Source organism: Labrus mixtus, chromosome 18 (assembly GCF_963584025.1).
Source record: "Labrus mixtus chromosome 18, fLabMix1.1, whole genome shotgun sequence".
NCBI classification, from domain to species: Eukaryota; Metazoa; Chordata; class Actinopteri; order Labriformes; family Labridae; genus Labrus; species Labrus mixtus.
The window spans coordinates 24,197,083-24,216,700 of NC_083629.1; the positions used below are offsets into that span (position 1 = coordinate 24,197,083).

At 41.9% G+C, this 19,618-nt stretch overlaps 1 protein-coding gene across 3 annotated transcripts in view; it reads left to right on the forward strand.

Moving 5' to 3' along the window:
• The window catches only part of atrn (attractin), a 183,440-nt gene that overhangs the window by 66,954 nt on the left and 96,868 nt on the right, over positions 1-19,618 (forward strand). Inside the window, exons 22-25 of one of the 3 annotated variants that reach the window (XM_061062761.1) lie at positions 744-838; positions 3,932-4,010; positions 5,744-5,901; positions 17,922-17,983. In XM_061062761.1, the coding sequence (XP_060918744.1) occupies positions 744-838; positions 3,932-4,010; positions 5,744-5,901; positions 17,922-17,983 (394 nt within the window). Of the gene's footprint in view, positions 1-743; positions 839-3,931; positions 4,011-5,743; positions 5,902-10,643; positions 10,893-12,970; positions 13,250-17,921; positions 17,984-19,618 lie in introns of those variants that run through there. The other 2 variants (XM_061062762.1, XM_061062763.1) reach the window with 2 other exon arrangements.

A 19,618-nucleotide genomic window follows, 5' to 3' on the forward strand; every position in this document is an offset into this window, starting at 1 on the left:
CTGGTCTCAGACTCTATCCACTGTCCTGTCTGAATTAAGGCATAAAAAGCTTTAAAATAAAACTGAAAAAAAAATACTGTAAAGGTCCAGTCAGTAAAATATGTAGTGAGTGAAATGATAAAGTGAACTTACTATCTGATCATTAAGGAAACATGCTATGTTGAAGCTTCTCTGACAACAATGCAGCAGCCAGTATGTCCTCCTTCTAACTTTAGATTCTGGTCCTGAATGCTCTGGATTTGATTGGACCAGAGAAGGGAGGCGGTTTTAAGGCGACCCCCCACACGGCCGTTTTGGACGCCCCTCGGTTCTTTTAAAGAAAATGGATTATACTTGCATACCCATCAGTATTAACTGATTCCATTCATACACGTATACAAACCGCACTGGGAGTGATTTTGGAGTTCAGTTCCCAAGGACACTTTGCACACAGAGACTGCAGCAGCGGGGATCAAACCGCCAACCTTCTGATGTAAAAGAGGACAGAGTCTACTGACAGTGATCTTATAAAGCAGCCTTTATCGTGACCTTCATCACAGAGAGCACAAATCTAAAGTCCTCGAGTCCGGCCCAGAAAGTCAAAAGAGTTTTTAAATCGAAAAGAAACATGAACCGAGTAATTTCCTGCCCCGAGCGCTGTGTGAAAACACCATCCTGTGTGACTTTCAAAACCACACTAATCGAGCTCTTCTTCTTCTTCTTCTTGTAATCCTCACCACGCACCCTCCCTTCCCTTCAAACAGACACGCTCCTCATCGACTACCAGTTCACCTTCAGCCTGTCACAGGAGGACGACCGCTACTACACCGCCATCAACTTCGTGGCCACACCTGAGGAGGTAAGGCTCTGACAGTGAATGCCCCACACCGTCCCAGCAGCTGTCACTTTTATTATTAGGATGGAAGATTGTGCAGTCAGCGGCGCCAGATGACGGAAGTTTAAAAGACACTTCTGAAGTTTGATTTGAGCTGTTTTTGGTAAATGACTAAAACAGTCACATTTGATGAATAATAAAACTTTTAGGTCTCTGGCTCCTTTAAAAAGTAGATTTACTTATAAAACACTTTAATGGCCTGTGTTCATCAAATGGTTTTTTGCACTCATGACCTCAATTTCACAGCGCCTCTCCACCTCTCTTCCCTCAGTAGACCAACCTGTGACCAACAGATCTGTTTTAAATTTCTATTTTCTTTGATTTAAACAAGACGAGTCAGATTAGTTTCTCCTCAGTATATAAATATATTCTTCCATTTTCAGAATGAAAGACCCAAATGATTGAAGGTTAAATGGGCAGAATACATTCGTACAAATAGAAATAAGCAGCAAGTAGTCCTCCCATTGAGAGGATACAAATGTAAATTTGATTATTTGGGGAGTTTGGGAAGACAAGCAACAGTAGGAGGAGTCAATTTGGGGCATTTATGATGATTCTCTTTAAAAAATGTAAAAAAAAAATGCAGGATTGAAAGATAAAATGTAAACATTTAGTCGCCACCTTAATATATGGTGTTGCTGATTGCTCAGATTCCTGACAATGAGACTTTTCTCCTGCATCTCTCCTGCACAAACCCGGTCAGTTCTGCACTGTCGTTGACAAAGGTTATATTAGAAGTCCCGCCATTTTGGATTTTGATTGGTCGGGGGATGGAGACGTGACATTGACGAGCGCTGTGGTGTCCCAAAAGTTGAACTAATTTCAACTGAGAGTGCCGCGAGTGGAGCGACAAATACTGTAACAGCTTTTTTCTGGGGGTGTTTTTGCACTGAGGATGCTGAGATCTGAAAACGATCTGATCTGATTTGTTTATTTTTTCTAGAGAGAAACGTGCGCTAAACAGCACAAAAACTGTGTTTGTTGACACAGGCCCCTTAAAGGCTTTATATGTAGAAATATATAATATAAATCAAGTATCTCCTCTGAAAATAACTCTGTGAGTCATGACTGTCTACAATGGGTGTAACACCCGAGTCCCACTGTCTGTGATGTTTTCAGAGTTTTCAGAGTCCTATCTTCAGTTTGTTTACATCGCCCGGACGGCCGGCTGACTCCTCCCCTCGTGTATAAAAGTTGTTTAATTGAGGGACTAGAGAAAAGAAGAATAACATACTGTACTCACTGCTTAACTGTGTTTCTAGATCACGCTCATTTCAGGTAAATTTACATGCAGTGTGACGATACGAGCATAATAAAGATCGCTAGCATTAGCATGCTAACACAACAATGCAGTGCGAGTTGTTTTGTTTTCATGCTGGTGCTCAAGGGCAACATCTGCTGGATCAAAAAATCACATATAAAGCCTTTAAAAAACTATCACAGCTGATCAAAATGGCCACACAGTTCATGGAGCTAACAGTGGCTGCAATCCATTCTTAAATCCCCCTCATTTATAAAAAACCACAAGTAGATATAAAGTATAATTGGGACTAAATAATCAGAAATATTACTATAAATCTAGCTACCTTTCACAAACAAGGAAGTACAGACAAGATGTAGGTAGAGAATATAACAATATGAAAGTTGGAAAACTCACTCTGATATCATCAACCGTTACAAACAGAGAAAAAACAGTCCTACCTCAAAGTCTGCCGCTGATGAGCTCAAACTGGTATTAATGATGTCATACTGAAGTGTGTTGAAGAAGTTGGTACACAGTTGGTGTCACAGATGTTTTCCCACCATGGAAAGCTTGTCCAGTCATGTTTTACCCGGCTGCAGCATCTGGAGCCCAAACAAGCATCTGATTTTAAAAAATCCCAGATGGTGTGTCTTCCCTCTAACAAAAGCTTTTACCTGATGCAAATACAGAAGGTTGGTCTTCTTGTGGAGCTGGAGAGGCGTGCAGACATTTAATGTGTTTTTTTTAAAGTCACTGGAAATAACATTTAGGAGGTTGTGCTCCTCCAAATTCAAATGACCCGGCCTGTTAGGGAATATGATTACCAGATAAAATAAAGTCTGTTAATGAAGAAATCACTGGATTACAAGATCAAAGTGAGGAGGGAAACTATAAGGGAAAGAAGTTATATATATATGGAAAAATTCACAGAACATTTAGGTGGAAAGGATTGGTCTGCAGCCCCAAAAATATATCCTTTATTAGTCCCACTAGGGGAAGCCGCCAGACCCACACAGACAATGATCAGACTACCTGCTGAAAAGGCTTGACTCGCCTTGATTTGATATAATACCTCATTACATTTTGCTGCTGGTGGAAATAAAGATGAGTGACTGGTTGATTTTTGAATCCACAAGTCACAGTGGCAGGTTGACAAGAATGTTCATTTCAAACCCTGAGTTGGGGGTTCAGGTTCACATCGGCAGTGCTCAGTGACCCGACACCTCTCCAGACCAGTTTCCAGACTCGGTCCTCATCTGGACTTGAACTCAACAACCGAGTCCTTACAGACTGATCTACTGCCGCCCCCAGTTTGTAGCTTGAGTTGCACTTTGCTTCAGCAGTTAGCCTGCAGACTCAGAAATGTTCCAGAGATACGTTTTAAATGTAACCAAGGAAATTCTACATCAAACATTATGGATCATAAATAGATGATATTAAACATTTTCATAATGGAGCTTTTCTTTTACTGCAGCCATTTAATGATTATTAACCAACTCTGCCTTTCAGTCAGTCTGAAACACTAATTAGGTCTTTATGTACACCTACTTGACTCTATAGAAGCTGATAACTACTCATACAGCTTTTTAATACGTATCTCATCGACTCGGCTCGTTTTTGCTAATTCAGCTTCCATTAGCTGTGAAAATGTGCTCGAGTCTGCAACACACTTACAGTTTGTACAGATGCACGCACGTGATTGGAGGCTCTGCTACTCCTTTATTTAGTATTCTGGTTCATTATCTCTTAGTGCACGTTCATGTTGTGTTAAAATAGAAAGATGATACATTTAGCTCCTTGTGCTTCCTCTCCAGCCAAACCGGGATCTCGACATGTTCATCAATGCCTCGAAGAACTTCAACCTGAACATCACCTGGGCCACGAGCTTCACAGGTACGTCTCAACAAAACACCAAAGCAACATTGATTTTATTCCAGTGAATGTGAGAATTTGATGCTTTCCCTTCCCTTCATATCACTGCGCCTTGGAGATCTTTGACTTTGACAGTTCTCAAGGCAGAAGACAGATTTATCCTCGGGCCCCTTTTCTCATTTAATAGACTTCATTGATAAAGACAAAAAAAACTGCAAGAGTCAGCTGAAACTTCAAACTTTTAATCATGAAACATGAGGTGGCACGAGGTGCAACTCTCACTCAGATGAAGTACACATCCTGAATCCTGCGATAGCCCGTCCAGGTGTCTGTGTGAGCTTTTCCACTATTTCTTCTTTTTTTTTAAAGTTTTTTTTTAATTAGGAAAAGCACAGTATAATTTACATTGCACATAACCTTCATTATTTAACAGACTTCCTTGATCCTCTTGTCCATTGTTTGTCCCCCTTTCCGCCGGGACTTGGGAAAGACGGGTGCAGAAAGTCAGAGTGTCTTTGTCCATAATGCTTTCCTAAAAATGTTCTTTTTCTTATGAATCGATCATTTACTGCAACAAGTGAAGCACAGAACCGGGGAGCTTACTGTTTCTGAATCAATTGAAAAGAAAAACAAGATGTAGAGGGTAGATTTTCACAATTCACAAATCAAATCAGTTAAAGTCCGATCTTACAGGTTTTACGTTAGCTGTTTAATACAGCAAACCTATAAAGTTTGATACCTTCAAATGTGGTAATGCTGTACAGAGAGTGCTGTCATGGGGCGCCGCTTGCCTAGTGGTTAGTGCGCTCCCCATGTATGGAAGCTAAAGTGCTTCAGGCGGGCACTCTGGGTTTGAATCCGACCTGTTGCTCCTTTCCTGCATTTCATCCCAACTCTCTCCCTCTCTCTGATTTCGGACAAGAAAAAAGGAAGTGCTGTCATGTTGCTTTTGTTGCATCTCCTACTAATGAAGAAAAGCGTTTTTCTCTGAGCACTAGCGTCTTTTCTTCTGTTGGCTGGAGAGGATGTTTGCAGCAGCAGACGGGCCGACTGGAGAAAAAGGCGCAGCGCACAGCGTCCATCAGAGCCGTGAAAGCAAGGCCGTCGTTATTATTGAGCTGAGTAGGAGGGCAAACATCCTCCGTTTGGTGCTCATAAGTGAGAGAATAAAACTCTCTTAAATATAAAACATTTACATTTCCAATGAGCAATGGGACAATTTTAGCCAGTTTATGTCAGGAGAACGCAACACATCACTGCCAGGGTGTTGATTGACTTTTTGTTTGTTTGCGAGCACGTGTCCTTCTGCTGATGCACTGTTGATACTTTCTGCATCGTTGTATCTCATTTTTGTCGTCCATTTATTGTCTATTATGTTTCCTGCCTGTTTTTGTTGTTCCCTTTTAGTCTGTTTGTTTGTTTTTATAATTGTTTGCCGTTATAATATTGTTATAAGAATCAATAAAATATAAATTATTAAAAAAAAAGAAAAAAAATGTATTTAGTAAAAAGCAACGGAGCATTGTTGGTCGTTGGTCAGACAGCGGCTGTTGTCATAGAGACAAGCAAGCGTACAGCGCTTTTATTCTCAGCGCACATCAAGCACTCCTTAGCGAACGCAGCCAGGCTTTAACGCTTAAAGGTGAACACGGGGCCTAAGATGTGAAAATGGCACATATGAGTTTCTCTGTCTCTTCATCAACCTCCTCCTCCGTCGTATTCTTGACTCTTTGTCTCTCCTCCCCATCACTCAGCCGGCACACAGACCGGGGAGGAGATCCCCATCGTCTCCCGGAGCAACATCAAGGAGTTCAAAGACAGCTTCTCCAACGAGAACTTCGACTTCCGCAACAACCCCAACATCACGTTCTTCGTCTACGTCAGCAACTTCACGTGGCCCATAAAGATTCAAGTGAGTTTTTGATTTCATCCCGACTGAAACACACAACAAGTGAATCACCCTCTCTGTGATACAGTTCAGAGCAGGGATGGTCAACTTTTGGTCACAGCAAGCAGCCACATTCATTTAATTCTCACTGCCAGAATATATACAAAAAAGATTAAAATCAATTATGTCTCAAATTTAACTCAACATATACCAGTGATCAAATGTGATTATGGGCATATTTTTGGTTTTCATGATTTCATGGCAGATTTTTTCATGTTTTCTTCATATTTTCCAATAAAAAAATAAAAAAATAGATAAAAATAAAATAAAATAAATAGATAAAAATAAAATAAAATAAATAGATAAAAATAAAATAAATAAAATAAATAGATAAAAATAAAATAAAATAAATAGATAAAAATAAAATAAATAAAATAAATAAGATAAATAAAATAAATAAAATAAATAAAATAAATAAAATAAATAAAATAAATAAAATAAATAAAATAAATAAATAAAAATTGACCTGAGGGCCACATTAAGGGTTAATGGGGGCCGCCAGTTGCCCACCCCTTGTTTAGAGTATATAACTATCTGACAGGCCGCTCTAGGTATGGAGACGACGAGAAGAAGACACAAGCGGTTCTCTGCTTGTGTTGTGAAGGGAGCGAGAATGTCTCTTTAACATGTCCTTCACTTTGTATCACAATAGAGGAGAAGAAAAAAAGGTGGACAGAAATCGCTGCGGCCCTCGACTTTCTCCTCTCTATCTCTGTACAGACAAGAGGACGAGTCAAAGAGGCGTTCTTGCTCTCTCCACAGCTGCTCCTCCTTTCCTGTTTTCTGCAAGTTTTATCTGAACTGACCAGATTTAGTGCTGGCACAGTCAGAGAAAGCCGAGTGGATTGATATGAGGGCTTGAAATGATTAAATAAGAGGCAGTGATGGGGGATGCCTGGAAACTCCTGAATCAATCAATCAATCAATCAAACTTTATTTGTATAGCACTTTTCATACAACAAATGTATCCCAGAGTGCTTTACATCAACATTGAATCAAACAGCAACAACATGACCCCCTCCCCCACCCCTATCCCACAATCCAAAAACTAAGGTCAAAATAACTAGATAAGAAAACGAGGAAGGAGGAAACGCTGTCATTTATTCTAAATGAGGAAACACAGGAGGTTCGAAATGTAATAAAACTAGATGAAATGAGATTCAGTTAAAAGCTATTCTAAAAAGGTAGGTCTTGACTTTGCTTTTTGAATGAAACATGACAGACAGGGAAAGTCAAAAATGACTCATCATTAGATCAGCAAAAAAGGGGGGAGACATCTGACAGAGGTTATACCTTATACTGCACTCTTTCAGAAACACAGTTAACCTGTTCTATCAGCTCTGCCTCCCAATGTTTTTATGTTTGCATGGATGGAAATGTACAGAGTGCAGCTGTGAGGCCAAGGCATGTTTCAAGCTTCTTCAAGGGAAACACATGAACATGGCAGGATCAGCATGATGTAATCAGAGCATGAAATGTGATAAAAGCATGATTTAGTCAAGTAGAAGATCTAAATATGTACCGACTGTAGCAGCGCTCCTCATGCTGAGAGTGTAGAAGCATCTACAAAATGGTACATCAGGTCCTGTAATGTTCTCTCATGTGCAGAGTGAGCCTGTGTGTGCAAATAAACAAACACTAACACGCACTCTTATAGCTTCACATACTCTGGATTAAAGTGCTGCAAAACTGTGACTGCTCTAAAAAAGCCACTTTTTAAACTCTATAAACCAGAACGTCGGCTGGTAAAACGCCAAAATGTAAATGTTTGCAGTCACCAGAGAAAAAGTGGTCGGTTGGAAGGAGAACGTTTCCCCGCATTTGGTAAGCAGGAGCTTTTTCACCAGAGTTGATGTGGCTCCTTGGCAGTGAAGCTGTGAATAGAGAGTCTGTATTTTCTGCATGGTCGGCACCTCTGTGTGTTTACGCAGCCGAGCTGCTGTGCACTTGTTGAACTGCTGTCGTGAGGATGACTAGGGGAAAGAGAACTGTCCTTCAATTGAGCTCAGGCTGGACGTCAGCGGCAGAGTCATGCCATTCTGCTGGTATTAAAGGTCACATATCCTCCTCCTCTTCAACAAGTGTAAATAAGTCTCAGAGCGCCTCAAACATGTGTGTGAAGTTTCTTGTTCTAAATCCACTCTGATCCTGTATTTGATCATGCCTATAAACCCCTCTATTTCAGCCCTGCTCAGAACAGGCTGTTTCTGTACCTTTAAATATGTAAATGAGCGGTGTCTGACCACGCCCCCTCTCTGGAAGGACTTTGGTGTACTCGGTGCTTTCTCGCTCCATGTCCTATTGTTTACGGTGAGAAGGCAGACTCAGAGGGCAGAACAAACACCTAGCTGTGGGAGTGTCACCCACCTGGGGGAGGGGCTACTGCCCTTTGTGATGTCATGAAGGGAAAATCTCCAAACGGCCTGTTTGAGGACACATTTTCTGAAAAGTGGAGCAGGTGAAAGACGGAGAGGATGGACTTTTCTCGTCATTGGGGGGTTTGTAGACAGATTAGAGACACATATTAGAGTTAGAGGAACATGGGGAAGTGGATTTTACAGAATATGTGACCTTTTAACGGTTCAATCTGCAATGCTGCATTTCCTAAAAAAAAGGCCACATATATAAACTGTAATCCTGAATTGTAGGGGAAACACTGTCCACTCTGAGAAAGCAAAATCACGGCAGCGTTTGGTACAGTAAGGCAGAATAATGGCGGAGCTTCGTTGCTTTTGCAGAATCTCTGCAAAAAAAAATGGCTGAAACTTTCCCTGCAGCTTCATATCTACATGCTAAACTTTGTGAAAAAGTAAATTGAAATGATTCGCTTTGAGCAGGTTTTCAGAGTTTCAATCAAACGTGTACATGCATAGGTATTTAGTATACATGTGTTTTTGCAGCATGACAAAGGATTGAATAAACTGGGCCTCCATTATAAGTTTGATGCAGTAAATGAATGCAGTGACAGGATTGGCTGCTGCCGGCTGGTGCTCTTGGCCCCGGCTGTTTCCGCCTTTGTGCCTCCTTGTACACTTTCTGGGAGTGATTTGACTGGTTGCCCCGTGCTGGCTCCTTCCCCCCCCCCCCCCCGTGCCCTCCTCCTGAAGGAGAGGAAAATCCTGCCTCCATCTTCCATGTCCTGCCCCTGTGAGGGCTTTTAGTTCTCTCAGCTACAGAGCTCCAGCTGCTCCCTGTTAGACTTCTGGAGGTCTCACCCCTCCCTCCACCTCCCAGGGTCCACCTCACCTTCTGCTGCTCGGGTGGGTGGGATCACATAGAAGATCGGCCCTGGTCTTGAACCTAAAAGCATGCAGGTCTGTTAGCGGGTCATTTTTTCTTCCTCGCACTCATGGAGCTTTGCCTTCGACAGCGAGGTAAAAATCTTTCCACTTGTTTCTCTTTTCCTGCCACTTCTCCTCGTCTCAAAATCATCTTTTCGAAACAATCTCTTCAAAACATTTTTTTTCCCTTTGCCTTCAGTGGTCTGCTGCAGTGTGGCATTGGGGATGTGTGTGTGTGTGAGTAAATCGTAGGCGGTTGGGTCCTCCAGTGTTGGCAGGCAGAGATCGGAGTTTGTTGGAAAACGGTTCATAAACAGCAGCCGAGAAAGAGCAAGGGCAAAGTGGAATGTTAAGTTGAAACACATGCTGCATTCAGAGTGGGTTGTGTGTGCAAGCTAAGCCCTCTCTCTCTCTCTCTCTCTCTCGCCCAGCTTTAGTGTGCAGCAGCTATAGAGAGCTCTCTCACTGTCTCTCTCACTAAGCCACCTCAAGGTTGCTTCTGTTTGCCTTCACGTGGTCGGAAGTAGTGTTGAGAACAGCGTGCACACCGTTTGCAAGCAGGTTTTTGTGTGCTTTAACTCCACTCGCTAAATAAAATCATTTCTTTACTCTTTTATCTACTCACTGCTTGTCACATTCACCCTCTCACTCACTTATAAACACTGCTAGCTGTGGCTTCAATGCAAAGTGCCAGGCTTTTATATGATACTATTCTAAATGCCTTCTTTCAAGAACAATGTGGGCTTTATTCTCTGGTCAAATACACTTCAAACATGCTGAAAATGTTTTTTTTCTCAAAGTCCTCTAAAAGTCCAGAAATGGTGCTTCTGTAGGAACATGAAACTATGATGACTGAACGAGTACTGCTCGTTATGTTGGAGCTACAAAGAAAACGCTGGACATTCACCGCAGGCCCTCTTTGGAAAGAATCATGGTCGATTATTACATTCAAATCGGTCGTATGACTCGTTGAAAAAGCGACACATTTATTTTTCTTTTTTTTTATGGCTAAATTGAACGCGGCCAATTCCCCACAATACCGTAGTTGATTATGTGCAACAGTGCTCCAAAATAAGTGGTCCAGATTGGTCTTTGTCATGAGACCATGCTGAAGACAGATTCTCTGGAGGTCTCAGGTCGGCCTGGTCTGAGGAAAAGAGGAATAAGATCATTCAATTGACTGGGCAGTATCTCTTTGTTGCAAAACTCCGGATTTTGAGGATTTCATTTAACTTGCACAAGACACATTATTCTTTGTGTTTCATATAGTTTAAGACATTCATTTGTAGCCGTTATCAGCAGCCACGTTTTACAACCTCTCTTCCTATAGAAGGTGTTATTTAAAGACACCAATTTCTTTTCATACTTTATTAATATGTCTTATTAAGAATGCTGACTGTATAACATGTTTTTGTTCACCTACAGGCTGGGATTAACTGAGGATGTTCCCAGGTGGTGTGATTTTCATCTCAACATGAATCTGATAGAAATGTTTGTCTAAATATATGGCGTGAACCTACATCAACGTGGATCTGATAGAAATAATATCGAAATGAATGTATGGTGACGTATATATGTTTAGATTCTTATTCTTAATCTTATTGAGTAAACTCGGTTTAGTTTAAACAATTGTCCTCTGGTCAGAATGGGAGTCACCCTTCCCCTGCAGGCCCCCCTCCTTCGGCCGCAGCTGATAAGAGTTCAACACTCAGCTCAGATCTTTAATTTCTTCTTGGTTTTGGTTTGTTGAAGTTTAGAGCTTCAGCTCTTGCTCTCTTCTCTTCGGACTTCGGCCCGATTCTTTTAAGTTTGTGCCGTAGAGACGAGTCTCTGCCGAACTTTCTTTTTCACGCACAATTTTTGGAACATCAATTCTTTCTGGCTCAAGTAAGGTTTTTGAACTTTCTTCTCCAAAGTCTTTGCTCTTCAATTTTGAACGCCAATTCCTTAGTTTGGATTCATCAAGATGGCCATCCGGTCAATCTGAATTGGAAATCGACGCATCAAAAGACTCTTTAATATTTTTTCCTGTTGGATCCTCTTGGAGCTTCTGAGACAACGGCTGAACCGACGTACAATCTCCATCCCAGCTGCACACTCCGACCAAGTTGTCAAGGCATCTAATCTGGCCCGTGGACCTCTCTGGGCCTGAAAAGAACCGCTTGCCAGAGACTGAAACGCGGGACCAGCCGGCGGAGTTCAATTGAACACATCTCACAGTAAGACTGCTGGTGGCAAGGGGTGTTGGAAGATTGAGTCTTGAGTCGTGTCTATTCAGAGCCCTCCTTTAAATCCAAATAGAATCCCAAAATTCCTTTATCAACTTTTTCTTTTTGACCATTTTCTGATTAAGTCATTCAAACAATACCGCGTCTTATCTCATTACTAAATATATAATGTCACCATACATTATAATTGCATTATCCTGATCATAATAATCCTATTCTTTATCTGTTTCATCTATACATTATTGGTTACCCCTTTTTATATTACATTTTACACATAAAATTCAGGACTTTGTCTGTATGTTTTCTTGTTTAACATTTCCAGAACTTACTTCTTTCAAGATATGAAACTGACTGATTGATTAATTAACTTATACCATTAAAGTTATTTTCTTCCTTTAACAGGAAGTGGTGCCCCTTCTTAAATACGAGGTTAAATAAAGACATAACATCTTAATAATTTAATTACGCTACACATTGGTCTTGGTGATTATTTCAAGATGTATGACCCTTCTCTACCACCACCTGTTGTATGAAAGTGAAGCCAAAATAACCTCCACAACAGGTGCTGGAATATTTCAGATTTTGAATGTGGGACTTTTTATCCAGTAGATGTTTTCACTTACGGTTATGGAAAGTTCAGTGATTGTTGTATTGGTTCATTAAGCTTTGCCAGCTGTCATGTCATCTATCTTTAAATAAAGTGGATGGTCCTGGTGTTAAACATTCAATGTCTTGGTGCTGTATTGTCTTCTTCTCCATACTCTGATCTCTTGGTTGTGACTCGATCCTGGTTCAGATGGTGTTGACTTCAACTCTGCTTTACAGCTCAGCTCAAGTTCACTTCTTTAAATATTGAACAGTTTTTATCACAGTTTGTATCTGATAAACTAACAGAGATCACATAGAGCACAGATTGCAGGGAAAACACTTTGATATAATAATGATAATAATCATTTTGACCCACCAGAAATTAGATCTTGTTCCTCCGTTAAAGTAAATACTGTGATGACTTCATCAGCTTGCACCATCAAAGCTAAATCAATTTCAGTCATTGTGGAGTTCTCCCACCCCTCTTTTTCCCCCCTTTTTTATCATTCCTGATGAAGAAAAGATCAGAATTTAATGATGTTTGTAATGAAACGCAAATCCCAGACTAATTACATTAAAGAGCTGTGATCTCCTGTTCCGTGCCTTAGTGAACATGTCATGATATGGTGGAGATTAGAACAGCCTCTCCGATTTAATACCCCGCCGTGGAGTAGCAGCAGCTGCAGCTATCAGCCGACTGGGCCGCTCTGCGTATCTGTGTGGACTCGTGTAGTGTTTATCTGGGCCATGCATGGCTGCCTGATGGCTGCGTCGTGATACTGATTACAGAGAGGTTCAGGGAAAAGAAAGTCAGCAGAGACAGGTACGACCTGCAGCCAGCTACTTCTTATTCAAACAGTGAATTCAGTTGTTTTATGCAGACAAATTAAAAAAGATAAATCAGTTAATTAAGTGAATGTTTTTTTTAAACCAAAGCATCCATCCTCCATCCATCCATCCATCCTCCAACCATCTGGCTAACAATGCATGCATCCATCCCTCCATACTTACATTCATCCATCCATCCGTCCATCCATGCATTCCATCGCTTCCACCAGTCTATCCTTCCATCCTCCGACCGTCTGTCCAACCATGTATGCATCCATCCACCCCTCCCATCCATCAGTCTATCCATCCATCCATCCTCCTTCCGACTAAATATGCATCCGTCCATGCATGCAGCTATCCATCCATACTTACATCCATCTATCATCCATCCATCCATCCTGACATCGATCAATCCATCCATCTGTCTATCTATGCATTCCAGCTATCCATCCATCCATTCATCCATACATCTGTCTGTCCATTCATTCATCAATCCATCAATGCATACTTCCATCCATCCATCCAGTTATCCATCCATCCATCCATGCATCCATCCGTCTGTCTATCCATGCATTGCATACATCACCTATCCAGTTTTCCGTCCATCAATCCGTCTGTCCGTCCATCTGTCTATTCATGCATCCATCAATCAATCCTGTCAAAACGTCTTATTACACTTTTTTTTTCAAGATCTAACAAGTGAAAAATCTGCCAGGATTGTTTGTTATGAGATAAAAAAAAAACTATCTGCCAGGGCGCTGGTGGCGCAGTGTTTAGTGCACGTGCCCCATGGATGGAGGCTTTAGTCTTCCAAGCAGGCGGCCCAGGTTCAAATCCAGCCTGTGGCTCCTTTCCCACTCTCTCTCTCCCTGATTTCCAGCTCTATCCACTGTCTTATCTCTCCATTAAAGACATAAAAAAGCCCAAAAATACAGCTTTAAAAATATATATATCTGGCAATGGGTCAAGCACCAATGAGATGTAACGTCTTATTACAAGAAACTTTTTTAGGCATCTCAGGCCTCATTATCTCAAAATAAGATGTTAATCAGGACTTCCATCCTCTGGAACTCACTCCCAAAAAACATCAGAGACTCCCCATCACCCTCCACCTTCAAAAAATACCTAAATACTCACCTCTTCAACATCGCTAGATATAAATAGATTTTCACCATATGAAGCTGATTTTTAAACTTGTAGAGGGACAATGTGCCCTTCAGTTTTACCGCTGTTGTTCAAAACTTCATCTGTAGGTGCTCTCTGGATCATGATAAACCTGAAAGCAGCTCCTCCACCCACATGCATACAAAGTTCTCACATTCATATTCCAGCCCCAGTGTATTTAAAATTCATCTACTTCCCGACCTTTTCCTTTTTTTTTTTCTTTTTTTTTTTGTGAAACCTGTTGAGCAGCGTCCTCCTTTTGCTGATAACGACACTTTCCCTTCAAAACTCCCAACATAGTTCAAGCGGCTGTCAGAAGCCATTAAAAGGCAGAGTATCTCCAGTCTTAATGCCCGCTGGCAGCCTGACAGGCCCTGCTGCAAGATACTTGGCGGGCCCCCTTAAGAGTCACCCTCTGCTGGGCACATAACGAGAGCGTCACCCGAGCCCTCCCTCCCGCCGCCGTCAGCCTCCCTCCTCGGTGACAAAACACCACACACAGCTGACACGAGAGATTAGCTGCTACAATAACTGTTATCTCACATCTTCTCGGAGAAGAGAGACGGCCTACTTGTGCTTTTTTAAAACCGGAGTTGTGCAGCAATGACATGACGCTGACACTCCTATCTGTGCTGCTTCTTCTTGTGGTGTTGACACAGTCAGCGCTGGCGTTGATGGGCGGCTTTATGTGCGATTAGAAAAGGAACATTTTGTGCCTTTAATCACCTTCTGAAGTCGAGGGCTTTGTTAGGCCGCCGTCATAAAGCGAGCGGGGCTCTCGGTTCATCGGCTGACAAGGCTTCTTTGATAATACCAAGCTTTTGCTCTTCAAAGAATCGCTTGCATTCACAGTTTCATTCTATATCCTTTTAGTTTCTCCTCAGTCCTTTTTCACTTTACATTCATGAGCACAGAGAGGGGAAGTATTCCACACTAAAGATTTTCTCTCGGTGCAACAACACGATTGGTTTCTTAGAATCTCAGGATGAATTCAAACAGTTCCTCTGCATTGCATTTTGGAGATGCTAGGGTTAGACCTGTTTTCACCTATTTTAATCCTTCAGGCCTTGTAGATGCACCAAAAGATGTTGGAAAGTGCAGTTTGTCGAGCTTCTTTTAGAGGTTTATTTTGGGGCTTTTTTATGCCTTTATTTAGAGATAAGAGGACAGAGCGGGAAAGCAGACAGAGTGGGGAATGATGTGCGGGAAAATTAGCTACAGGTCAGATTTGAACCCGGGCTGTCGCTTGGAGGACTTTAGCCATTGATGGATACATGGATTGCATGTACTTAACCACTAGGCTTGTGCAGCTCTTTCTTCAGAGCATTCAGCGATCGTAATGCCAAAAAGTGAGTGACCAAAAAAATATATTTTTGTGTTCTGAATCATCATATGATGCGTTTTTATCTCAGCTCAGCCACAGCTGTATTAGCTCTCAGTCAAAAGAAGATGAGAATATTAATGAATTCATGTTTTAACTATTATGGTAATCACTGAGTCTAATACTGAGAAACATTCTCGTCTTCTAGCCGCATGAATGTATTTTCATCTTATCTCTAAAACGGACTATATTTACATATAAAAGCAATCGACTCGGTCTGTAGGAACATTTTTTTTAAACTTTTCTTCAACAGGAGTTCCTCCATTTAGGATAAATGTGTCTCTCTTAGTGAGGAAGTTTCAAACCAAACAGTGAAAAAAACACAAGTTTGAGAATCACAACTAACATTTGAGTACATTCCTGCGGCCGTGTGGGAGAGTTTCCTCAGATGTCACCGTGGTACGATGATCTCTCTGTTCAGCTCAAATCTAAGCTGGTTCGGCCATGAAGGTGATGGGGGGAGGACTGAAAACGTTTCCCTGCAGCCGACATATGAGCAGTCTGTTCTCAGACCGGCACAGAGAGCGTCGTCTGACTTGTCTCTTTTTGCAGATATTGTGCAATAAAGATTCAAAAGATTCAAAGATTCAAAATGTTTATTGTCATGTGCACAGTAGGAAACATGTTTCCCTGTACAATGAAATTCTTTCTTTGCTGTCCACAATGAATTCCAACAATAAAATATTAAAATTAAACATAGCCAAAAAATATATAATAATAATATATACAAATACAAAATATACAAAAAAATAAGGCAATTTGAAGGCAGTAGAGTGCAAATATAAAATTTAAACTGTGCAAAAAATGAGTGTAATATTTACAAACTGAGCATAGTTAGTAGTTTGTGATTGTTACACTCCTGTTAGTTGTTTAGGAGTCGGACGGCAGTGGGAAAGAATGTTGTGTTGTTTTGAATCAGTTTCTGTTCACATGAAGATGTGTTGATCTTTATGTTTTCAATGTATTGATTCTAGTGGAAGCAGCTGGGGTTTGTTTTGAGTTTACAGCCTGTCATCGTGTTGGCTCCTGCATTGCGCTTTTTAACAAGGCCACAGCCTCAACAAAAAAAGGTGCAGAGATCCGACTGACAAAATGTTTTTTTTTGACTCGGGGGGTCATTCTCGATTTCAACTTCTACGGGCACAGTCCTGGTTGTTTTTACCAACTTAAATCCACTCCAGCCAACGTGTTCTGAAAAGTTTTTCTGCGGCGCCTGTTGTTGGCACCCCCGAACTTCTCTTCAGTGTTCAACAGTCTGGAGGAAAAAATGATCACACAGAGGATTCAGCGCTCAACAGTAATCAACAGCAACACATTAGCCCAGCCAGATGGTGCTGACTACACGAGTAAATTAGACCTCAGGCCTTCCACAAAACACACACACACACACACACACACACACACACACACACACACACACACACACACACACACACACACACACACACACCGGTGTCATCTCACCGCAGAGACCTTGTGTTGCTCGTGTGCAAAGTCACTGTGGATTAATACACACACTGACCCATCCACTCCTTCTATGCATGCATTGAAATTCTCGATCACACATTCAGTATTCATGGACTAATCCGCTGGGTTTTTTCCATCTTTTGTCTTCTTCCCTCCTTCCTTTTTTCTCTCCAACTGGAATTGTATGCAAATCCCCGCCTCGCTGAGGAATAATAATAAAGCAGGAGCAGGTGATAAGTTCTAGGTCCAAGGTGTCACCTAGGAGAGAGGAGAGAAGGAAGTGTAGGGGGGCAAATTCTGCTGCAGGCATGGACTGCAGTACCCTGATGTTGCCAGAGAGGGGCAGTGTTGTGCTGCTGCAGGTTTTTGTGCATACATGAGGGGAAGGTTTTCAGACATAAATGTAGAGGATGATGAGGCAGAGAGGAGGTGGTAACACAACAATGCCAATGTTACCCGTGGCAACCTTGATTAAGACGTGTTTGTCGTTAGTGTGATTGCTCTTGTGATGATTGCACGGTGAATATTTCTGCCCACATGTCCAAGAATGAGTTTTTTTCCTGCACTGTGCTGTGGGCATGTGAGAGGCCCCGGCTTGCTGGCGTGCTGTCGCTCTGACAGGCGTTGCAATTTTGGAACGCAGATAAGCAGACAGACTGGGGAACCTCCCAGTAGTTGTTGGGATTACCATAAGGGAAAAGAAATCCCATGAAAATCCCTCATCATCTTGAGGCTTGAGATTAAATTGTAACTTTTTTTAAATTACAAAAAATATGCATCAAGTTTGAGGACGTAGTGTTGTAAATAAACTTGTCCGATCTGCAGCTCACACAGATCGTATGCATTGTGTGTCTCTGCGAGCACACAGGGCGGCATTGTCTTCCCCCGCTCATTTGTGCGTCTTTTGTCGGATGTACAAGGTCGACTACCTCTCCAAGGCTTGCATGTTTATGAGTGCGTTTTGAAATCTCCCTTATTGAAGCACATTTCTGACTCTGACTGTCGTTTTGTTTCTCTCTCTCTCTCTCTCTCTCTCTTTCATTCCAGATCGCCTTCTCGCAGCACAGTAACTTCATGGATCTGGTGCAGTTCTTTGTCACATTCTTCAGGTGAGCCCGCCCCCCCCCCCCCCCCCCCCCTTACTCTAAACCACACACATGTTAGCGTTAAAGCGGCAGCAGTCACGTTCAACATCCCTGTGTGCGTAAGTGTGTGTGTGTGTGTGTGTGTGTGTGTGTGTGTGTGTGTGTGTGTGTGTGATGCAGTGTGAGCCGCAGTGATGGATCATCCAAGCTGCTGCGTTGTACTTGCACACCAGTCATTACTATGAAGAAGCGCTGCAGCTCGCCCGGTTTATCGGAGCTGGTTAGCGGTCAGCATACACCCACACACCCCCCCCCCCCCCCCCCCCGCCACACTGCCTTATTTTTTATTTACTCACACCGTGCACACACACAAACACGAGACACACTGACTTCATGGCTGATCTCTGCAGTCCCACACATCAGCAGAGGAGTATAAAACATGAAACAGCGATGGTCAGATTGTTTATGCTCGTCTGTTACTGTGAATAACAGACCGCTGCTTTGTACATAATTCTGATTATAGACGAGATTCAACGTCCAATCAAATCAATCCGCTGAAAGAATTCAAGTCAACGTTGACTGACACGCTGCAGAGTCCTGCATCACCCTGCTGGGGTTCATTCAAGCGATCATGACCCACGAGAGCTTTCAGTGATCTCTCATTCATAAGCTGACACCTTTAGTACCCATAATGCACCTCCACAGATTGAATAAAAGGGAAATAGTTCATGATAGTACTGTCACAGGGCTGTTTCAATATTACAGTTAGAATATGAAACTTCTCTATTTTTTTTTTAAAGGAGCAGGGTGCACTATTTCAGATTTAGTCTTTAGACAAAAAAATGCATATTACCGTAAAATCCGGTGTATAAGACGCACTTTTAATACCTATTTTTTCATCTTAAAAGTTGAGCTGAAATACTGAAACACGCGCCGTCATTACAGCGGGGCAGCAGCCACTATCACTGCGACCTGACGTGAATAAAAACCCATCCTCGTTCATTGTGTATTGAAATCTGAGTGTACGCTGTGCTGGGAAAGACGGCGACACGCACCAGGCTGGCTGTGCGACTTTTTCCACATCTTTTCTCCCTCACGAGGTCATAATCATACATTTACAGAAACAGTGGTGTATTGTTCCATAAATAAACATTGTGGAGTGCTCTTTTGATTGAAAGAGTCCTATATTAAAGTTAAAGAGTGACCAGCGGAGTCGGGCAGCGCGACTCGCAAGCTAGCAGGTCGCTAGCAGGTCTGTGCCTTTCCCTGCAGGCTGAGAGCTCGACTACCGTACTGTAGCTAGTAGGAGCGCAAACTCCCGAAAGTGACACAGCTGCACAGAAACTGCACGTTGTAGACATCGCTGAACACAATATAAATCGTCACGCAGGAAAACAGTTTAAACTTTTTTTTCTCTCTAAGAGACCTTCAGAACAGGGTGCGTCTTATATGCCAGATTTTTCACGTTTAGTTTCTTTTTACCCGTCATAGTTTTAGTCGGTGACAACTCAAAACATTTCCAGTTCAGTTGTAGTCGATAAAAAGTTTTCTCGTTTTACTTTTCATCCACGTGTTTCTGTCTTCCAACCAGCTCAATGATCCTAATACGCATTTTAATGACATGTTTGAAATGACATTATCTTTCATTTGTATTTTTTA